Below are 9,917 nucleotides of genomic sequence, written 5' to 3'. Positions count from 1 at the left end.
AAAACTAAACAACAAAGACACACAGACTCACATAGACACACGTGTAATCTCCCACACACAAGCACACGAACATATTTGTGTGTGTATGTGTCTTTGAGTGAAATAATGCGCACATACCTGAACCTGCATTTTGAGTCTATTCACAGCATATGGAACGGGGACATTCCACTTTCACAGAAATATGTTCACAACATTTGAAAATGGCCTATTTAAAACCTCTACTCGGAGGTTGACAGCTATCATTCCCCCAGGGTCAATTAAATGAATACCATTTTTGTGGGGACGTTAACAGTAGGGCGATTGACTCGCCGGCGCCATAGGATCGTGGAATTTCCACCGCTGGTTTCGGGTTGTAAACGGGAGATGAGCCCTGCCTCAAGCTCATTGTGCAGGAGATCACTTTTAATTGGAACTCCAAGACCAGGGGTGAGCAACCTGCGGCTCCGGAGATGCATGCGGCTCTTTGGCTGCCCCCTTGCAGGCAGCTCTTTAAAAGGTGACGTGAATCTTAGACGTAACTCAGCGTAAAGATGATTGACTAAATACGGCAGGGAATGTCTGGGTGACAACCAAATGTTCAGTCAAACTGTGTTGTTAACGAATAACTAAGGGATAAATAAACTGAAGAGACGCAGTTTATTCCATCACCTATTTGTTTAAGGCAGAATTTGGTTTTGTCATCGACTGTATATCTGCTGTGTTTGTGTATGTGTTCAAGTAGCTCTGCAGTGCAGACGCAGCTCTCGAACTATTTTAGTCAAAGACAAAAAAACAACAAAAAATGGCTCTTCTTCTTTGAAAGGTCGCCGACCCCTGTCCTAGCCCATCAATTCGGGGTAAATGCCCCTTTGCTCCCATCGGCCCTACACTGGCTGCACTCTATCCCCTCACACCGACTGCCTTTTGCCACGTGGAGCACATCTGCATAAACATGCGGGCATCTCCTCTGAGCGGGATGCATTTGGATGGATATGCATTTCGTGTGTTTCTGTTGCTATTTTTCCTTTCCACCGATAAGCGGCACAATGGCATCTTCCGCCACCACGTGCCTGCTGTCACTTCAACAGACGTCTCTTACTGAGCAATCAATACCACTTATTTATGCTCTTTTGAAGGTTGCTTGCTGCATGCAAATAATTTAATTTACGCTATAGAAAAAACACTTTAGCCCTCATTGTGAGACTATTCTAATCTTGCATGCGACAATATTTGAGCCCATATTTCCTTTTATGGTAAGCATCTCCTTCAGCAACTGTGCCATCTCATGCCACTAGTTTGTTTTAAACACTCTTGCCACAAGCTATGTTAGATGTGCGATGCAACATGTGCATGTCGTGTTTGAAAGTATGGAATGAAGAGTCAGTCAGGTTGGAGGCCTGGAGTCCAATGAATTCTCATTCTTAGATCAACTACTTTGTTTTTATCAACGAGAGATGTGTTGAGTTGATCGGTGATCAGGAGGAAGCGCTCGTAAAAAATACTCCTAGCAGAATCCCAAAAGATAAGTTAATTATAATTATTCAGTTTGGTCTTCTAATGTCAAGTTTAAATTACATTTAAATATATACTGTACAATGCACCACGCATGTGACATCTCTATCCAACAGCGTGTATTAAGAAACACATGTACTTTCATATAAATTGCTTCTATTAAATATTGACTTAAAACTTTCGTGACTGTAGGAATTCATATTCTTTGGTTCTTTCGGTAAAGTCACGTAGATGGAACAAATATCACGACGTTTTGATCGCAACACAAGCGGTCGTCAATAGGAAAAAGGGGTTAGCCTCTACAGGCAAACTCTTTAGAGGCTCACCCCTTTTTCCTGATGACGACCGCTTGTATTGCGATCGAAACGTCGTGATATTTGTATTCACTTATTTTTTTTCTATCTACGTGACTTTACCGAAAGAACCAAATAATATGGATTCTATTAAGCTTGACCTCAACCACGGTGGTGAGATGTTATCTTCCTTGCCTGGTATGCAGGAGGTTGGGTGATCGACGCTGACACCTGCTGTATATTTGGAGTTTGCGTGTCTCTCTCCCCGTGGTCGCGTGGATTTTTTCTCTGGATCCTCCGGTTCATACGTTGAGACTAGATAATTTTGCTGCTATAAATTTCCAAATGATAAGCAGCTTTTTTTGCGATCATTTGTGGCCAGATCGTTTTTGAAAAATAAGTGAATACCTTCGTGGGCTTTGTCTGGTAGGATGGGGATGGTTTAGTTTTATTTGTATTTGTTTGGGTGATTTGTTTACTTTGCACTTTGCACTATTGTCATGTTTTTGTATTGTTTGTTGTTGTAACGTTCTTACCCGCCCTGACTGGACACCTATGAAAAAATGCTTTATAGCGCATCGAATTCCTCGAGTATAAATAAATATTCACATTGTAAACTGTAAACGGAATTTCAACAAATATAAATGCCCATGCCTAATCACTCATTTAAGTGTTATATGTTTATTTTGTAAGACATGTTTTATGGGTGATTTCACATTTATTGTTTTCACATAGTGTTGCTTGTGTTCAATTTTTCATTGCCCTGCCCTAGAATTTATTGAAAACCAAATACAAATATAATGTAAAGGTGCACATTTCGTGGATAAATGAATTCAGTGAATAATATTTACGTGAATGATACTTATTTTAATCATATTTATTTTCACGTATTTAACTTTACTAGATTTTTTTTTATCACAGCCGGCACATTGTTCCATTAGTATTCGTTGCTAAAGCTGAGTCACACAAAGCACTAATCTCCATCATCTGACATTTAGGTTTTGATTTAATTGTGCTTTACATTTCACCCCGTGACCCCGGGCCTTGGCAGGGGTGGAAAGGTAGAGGTGGAAACCTTTGGAAAATAAATTCACCATGACCCTGCCTGTCAGCTCCAGAGGCCACTGCCGGAAGGGAAGCTAATGACTTTTCTTTAATATCCGCTGGCCATCAAAACCAAATGCCTACCATAATATCAGCAGGATTTATATAACCATGTCAATATTGCAAGTGTGGTATGTTATTACAGGGGGTCAAACTGCTAAAGGATTATTGATTTTTCTATATTATCAGCGTGAAGCTTCACAGGAATACGTGACAAAAGCACGTTCTGCGAAGATCAATTCATGGTTATTAAGACCCAATCAGATGATTTGGTTCAGGTCTAGAATCTCAGTAGAAGTGTGGCAGATTCCAAACCAACTTCTTCCACTGAAATAAATTCTACACACTACCCAAAATGCAAGTATACACACATGATGTACACATGTGCTAGTAGCTTGTTTACAAATAATAACCAAGCACACCAATGTTAAATGTATTGTTTTGTAATGGAAATGGCTCTGTCTGCTTTGATAGTGAAAATAATAAACACGCTTGTATGATAATTTACTAAGAGTCTCATTCACTGTATCCGTATGATTTGCAATCAGATGAAGTAATTGTTTGTCCTCTATTATGCTTTGTAGACAAATGTAATATTTCAGTTGTATGTTGTTTCATTGGATTAATTACATTACTATTTAAAATGTCTTTCTTGCTAAAGCAAAATCACTATTGTTATATTGGATCCCCCTTACCTATGTACTTTGTGATTATATTGAATCCCAGGCCTACTTTACAAACAGATGTCAGGACACTTTCACCTGGTTTTTATAAAGGACATTTCTGTCCTTCGTTATATTGCAGCAGTTCAAGTACACCTGTATCTGTCAATCTACTACCGAATGAGGGCCGTTTGTCATGGAAGTCGTGAGTTATTTGACCATACTTCACCATATTGGTCAATGCGACTTAGTGGAGCAGGGAGCACATGTGGGCGCATAGAAGTACAGTAAAACAATAGATCGGGTTGCACTTTTTGCCACGATGCTGCACAGCCCCGAAGATTCCTCCGACAACCTGAGCGTGCATGGTGGTCATCCACTGAAGCATTTTCCAGGCTTAAAAATCCTGCTTAGCTCATGAGACCATGCAGGTTCTGGGTGATTTAGTTCTAGGCAGCAGCAGCAGCAGCAAAAGTATCCTTCACGGAACTGTAAATGCAGGTGGTGATTCTCACATGCTTCAAAACAGATTGGTATATTTTCATGTGTTTAAAAGCGATGTAATAATACATGCAAGGAAGCTGTGTTTTCACACACTGCACGACTGATTAAAACAAACGTAAATACGTCTGCGCGAGAATCATTAATATCACAAAACTACGTAACTTCATGAACTGTCGTATAGTATGAAAATAAAAAATTACTGCCATTTCACAATTTATTGCTGGGTGAAGGCCTCCCCATGCTGTTAGTCATAGGGGTTGTTTGAGACCTTCAACACACTGCCCATGGAGTTTGGTGAAAGGCAGGCCCAGGAGCAGTTCAGATATCGCTCGCCACTAATGTTAGCTTTGGCCGTAAATTGAATTCAGGTTGTCGGGTTCATTTCGCAGTGTGCGAACCACTGCACCGTCGCTGCCCCCGCCATGTCCTGCAGTATGTAGTATTCACTGAACTGTAGTATGCAATGAAAAATGAAATTTAGTCAACAATATGTGATTATTCACTTCTGACATGTGCGTTTTGTACGAACATTACAGAAAAGGGATGTATTAACATGTACGAACACGTGGCCAACCAAGATTCAGAATTTACCAATGAAATTGAAACCAAATGTACAACAAATATTTGTTCAATATTATCTGTAATGGAACGTGACATTACATTATATAATTGCATCGCCACAACCATAATGAAAACAAAATTCTGAATGTCAGATGCGTACCCTGAAGAAAACTAAAATAAATTCACTATTTATGCGATGCCTTTTACAAATGTTCTTTTCAGAGCTAAAGGTAGTATCCCACCGTATGTGAAATAATTGCAGCTGTGCTGGTAAAACCGCGTGGAACACTGCAGCCATACTTAATTCTTAAGCTCAAGGCACATACATTGAAATGCATGTACTGTATATATGCATGTTGAACTTATTTCGTACCGTACATAGCCAAACGTGATAACCGGAGGTTATTGTTATTTTTCATTTGTGTATGTCATTTGTAGATTAATGGGGGTCACAAAACCCCAGCAGACACAAAGAGGCACTACCATAACCGTAATGTACAACATTCCACAGCCAAAACAATAAAAAAAAACTTTCACAGACGGACAACTGTAAGCTTATATGATGACAATTTATTTTTTACATCACTTTCGAGATTAATAGACAACCCCAGCTTAAGGCTGCTACTTTTGTCAATGAGAACAGAATACAAACGGTATAAAGCAAAACAACTCTGGTGAAATGGTGTTTTGTGTTTAAGTGAATGCTTCAATTCCATGTACAAAAGTGCTCTAACTGAAGTGCCATGAGGCGGTGATGTTTTTTTTCTATGAAAATGGCTGAGGCTTAGAGGTGAGTCAAACATTCAAAACACATTGGTTTACGCGGTTTCAAACAATGGTTCAGCGCACGAGCAAAGCTATTCACTAACACATGCTGGAAATTTGCTTACTTTCTTTCCAAAGCATTACAATAGGTAGATCAATAACATTTGTTTAAACCATAGCCGAGTCCATTTTTCCTACTCACTACCGCAACCTACTCAATACTTAGCTACTTCGCCTAAATGCTTCTACTTGTACTGTTTTTAAAGCACATATCAATCAGGGTAAAATACAATACACATACAAATCAATGTCATGTACGCACATAGTTTTCACCCTAAGTGTTCTCGTTACAAGAATATCAATCGGTCAACACAAGCATACAAGTGGTCACACAGTCCACTGGAAGAAAAAAAATGTAACCATCGAGATACAGTTCATGGCTAACCTAAGTTTGCTAGCAAACAATGGTTTCCTGCAAATGCCTTACATTACATAGTGAACGCAAAGATGAATGGCTGCAAAGTTATATTGTGAGGATGTGTGATCATTTGCATTTCCCCAATGCTAAATAATGCCCAGATAAGAAAAACCGGACAGCGTAAAAAAATACCCTGTGAATATTTTACATTCATCCGGAAACACGTATAAAACAAAAGTTTGTTCCCTCCCTGAGATGTCTGTGCTCCTCAAAGGTCACTCGATCACAAGAGAGCCACGTGTTTCAGCTGCACGGCTACAGTAGACACAACCAAGTTCAACCATTGCATGCACTATGCCAACCACATCGACAAATCTCAGAGCACTGCCAAATCATGGAACATCGAATTTGATGGGATTTCACTCAATTACTTTGGTCACAATCTGTCAACCAAGCGAGCTAATACGCCAGTCACAATGTGGTTTCCGCAGAAGCCTCGGATTGATCGATATTCGTTGGCGTTATGCATCAAGTTCTCGTGTTTGAGAGCTCCTCCGATGTGTCTATGGGGTTTTTTTTCGTGCTGTTCGGCATGAATTTCCCAGCTTGCAGAGCTAAATGTCAGACATCGCGCCGAACAGCCGCGCGGCACGTTCCGGCAGCGCATCGTCAGAGCTTCACAACACGGCCACGAGAAACTAAGCCGTGGTACTACCGATGTGCGAGTTTTGCATTCATGAGCGAGTTTTGAACTGTGGTAGTATTTTTTTTTTTAAAAGCTGTATTATTAACTGTCCAACATTTTTTTTTAATCACATCCGCAATATTTGATCACGCTTTTTTTCCTTCGCCGTATGTGAGACAACACGATATTTGTTTGCGAGGTGAGAACACTGTCATTTCACAATGTTCCAGTAAAATACTGACGGTTTTTTTTTGTTTTCAAGAGCACCAACATTTCTTGAGATTAGTGTGCAGCCTTCCAGCATTATACGAACACATATTTTGGTTTTTTCTTCATCAGTTTGAAGTCTGAGAGGTCCTTAGAAGGCAATATAATGATAAGCTGAGCAGTTTTAGTTCTCCTAATAAGCCGTTAACAATCTACAAAACAACATGCAAAAACACAAGATTTTTTTATTTTAATTTTTTACGCTTACAGGATTTAACTTGTGTTGCCATGTAATGACTAAACACTACTAAAACAGAGCAAGCTAGTAATGCTGATAAAGCTTCATAGACTGTGAAAACATGGTATACAGAAAACCATTTCCACAAAAAAATATAACTTGGCAAACAAGAAAGGAATACATGATACCTTAATGTTCAATAACACTTTTAAATATTTATATTTTACAGTAGTTTGACAATACCCCCCCCCCCCCGAAAAAAACTTAAACATTTTGGTTTTGATTTAAAATAAAGATATACCAACAAAGGTTATTTAAAGCCAAACTTACAAGTAATCAACTACAGCAATTTAGAGTTATCGTATTTTAATATCTGTAATCTAAGTGCTTCGTGAATAAAAATAACTGTCCACATATCATATGCTCAATTTGTCATGCATGGATAATTAATCCTTCTAAAACAAACACCTTTTACTTTGGACTACATCAATGTACACATGGTTCAGTTACATCTCTTCACACCACTAAAACAAATGATTTGGTCAAGAAGCATGCCTTTATAGTCTACACTTCAACGAAGTGTATTTCAAAAGGGATAAACAAAACAAGGAAATGTTAACATATATATTTCTTCAACATTACAACATGAAACCTGACATTTCTACATACTGGCATTAAATTACTTGTAATATGTAAAATTACTGCCTTGAGAGAACTGCAAGTGATTTGTAATGGAGAACAAAAACATAACACTTTGTCATACACATATTCTATGCACATTTCAACTTTGTTAATAAAAAACACAAAACATGAAAGATAATTAATAAAACAGCGAAGGCTGGATTTCATCATTGTTTGATATTGAATGTTCATACATTTTAGACTTCCTAATGCTTTAAGGCTTGAACCGTTGTATCTCCAATTGCCGCCCAACGACAGTATTTGACATTATCTCTCAATGATTTTGAGTATGACACAAATTAAATTTCAATATATAACAATATGAAGTCTCAGCCTCAATAACAAAATTCCAAAATGCCCTTAGGTTTTCAGCAAGCAACTAAAAGATGCGCATCATGCCAAAGAAATAAATTATTCTGGCTTTGGCTACATTCACTTTTTTTAAGAAGCCCAACTGGACGCTCAAGGCATCTGCACTGAACGGAGCACACGGAAAAAAAAATGTCTGAATCCTATGGTGACGCTTGCTTGCCTGCCGGAGTGTGGTAAAGTGTTGGGTCTGGAAGACACAGCTCGTAACAGCCACCTGTGAGGAAGGAATGTGCGAGTCTGAAGAGCCCAGCGTTGTTCGTGGAGTTGGTATTCATACTGCACTGAGGTAGAGGCCACAGCCCAACCTATCGACTTGCCACAGCAACACAGTTTTGTAACAGATGGATGATATAAAAAAAAACACATTAAGACACATGACATAACAATATGCACGTGTCTGTAAAACAATAACGTGTTTCTGTTTTTTTCTTTAACCCCGCAAGTTCCACACAGAGGTGTCAGTAGTAATAAGTCCCAGCTATAAAAAGCACCGATAGCCCCTTGCAGTTCCAGGCTGTGAAGCGGACGATGTATGTTGGTACTGGCTTCTCCACCAGACCAAGAGGCTGACTCTGGTACCTGACGGAAGAAAGAGACCTCACAAAGTCCCACGTACGCCACGTGGGTTTCCTGCTAGCCCTGAGGTAGATACGTTGGGCATTGAGTTTCAACTTTTGACCTGAGTGACAACACTGGCCTGTGACAAAATCTGAGCAAGGAGCTTCTCCATCTGAGCAATTGTATTATCAAATAGTGTAAAAAATTAACAAAAAATAACCTTGAGGTAGTTGCTTATTCCAGAAAATTCCTTCATCAGTGCTATACCAAAACAGTGGACTGGAAATCGGTAATAGCAATTCGACATTCAGACGGTATTTGTGGTTATATTAAAAAGTACTTTTGAAACATTTGGAAAGGCTCCTTGGTTGTTAGCCGGCCTATCGGAGTGCGACAGAAATCTCCGTCACAGCTGCTTTCCCACAGCCATTCTCCAACAGCTTGCAAAATGGTTTTGGGGAGGAATCGGCGGATGAATTGGTGACCACACCACTCGATAGGAGACTTGTCTCTTGGGCCTCATCCGTTGAAATGTCAGAGTTGCTCTCCTCCTTTGATTCATTTGAAACTTCTTGAAGGTCGCTCACATACGAGACAATCTCCACAGAAGCTGCTGAATCCACTCTCGTGATGGCGGTCGGCTGTGTATCGCACTGCGAGGTTAAGTCAGGGTTGAGCTCTTCGGAGGACTCTTGGCTCCTGTGCACAATGGAGTGCGACTCTTGAGGGACGTTCTGAGCCTTTTGCTGCTGATCCAACGGGTTGCCACGTGGAACCGAAGAAGAGTCGAAGTCCACACAGACACCATCCATCAATACGCCGTTATCAACATTGCTCAATGTTCCATTAACCTGCAAGAAAGAATACCACATATATGAATAACATTAAAGGTTACGCCCCCTTTTCACCCATGTATTAATCCCGATTCGCTATTATAAAGTCTCACTGTAGCTAAATTTTCACTTGTGTTATAGTCATGTATGCTGTTATTTCAGACTTTCGATTTTTACGTCTCAGGATTTAAATACTGTCTTCTATCATTCACACATTTGCAATCATACAATTATCTGTTAACATAAAACAAATATTTTTTTGTCAATTTAAATGGCCAAATATTATAACAAAGTCTACATATTTACAGAGTGAAGGGATAATGCTATACATTTACATACCTGTATTTTTATGTAAATTGTTATTGGCACTGCTTCAATGTGCAAATATTATTCTTTGGTATGAAACATCAGAAGAAAATATTGAAACAAACCACAGTCAACTGTTCTCTTTGGTTCTATTCTGTAAAGTCACGTAGGTAAAAAAAAAATCACGACGTTTCGGCCACAACACAAGCGGCCTTCATCAGGTGAAGGGACCAGACTGT

General features: G+C 39.4%; 1 protein-coding gene across 1 annotated transcript in view; it reads right to left on the bottom strand.

Moving 5' to 3' along the window:
• Window positions 1-5,165: 5,165 nt before the first annotated feature.
• Window positions 5,166-9,917, bottom strand: part of IGDCC3 (immunoglobulin superfamily DCC subclass member 3) — a 68,246-nt gene continuing 63,494 nt past the window's right edge. Inside the window, exon 14 of the mRNA XM_032970158.2 lies at window positions 5,166-9,390. Within this exon, the coding sequence (XP_032826049.1) occupies window positions 8,920-9,390 (471 nt within the window). The 3' untranslated portion in view covers window positions 5,166-8,919. The remainder of the gene's footprint in view (window positions 9,391-9,917) is intronic.

This window comes from Petromyzon marinus, chromosome 1, assembly GCF_048934315.1.
Source record: "Petromyzon marinus isolate PM22_M1 ecotype Great Lakes invasive population chromosome 1, UKy_Petmar_22M1.pri1.0, whole genome shotgun sequence".
NCBI lineage: Eukaryota > Metazoa > Chordata > Hyperoartia > Petromyzontiformes > Petromyzontidae > Petromyzon > Petromyzon marinus.
This window is presented reverse-complemented; position numbering and strand designations above follow the sequence as displayed.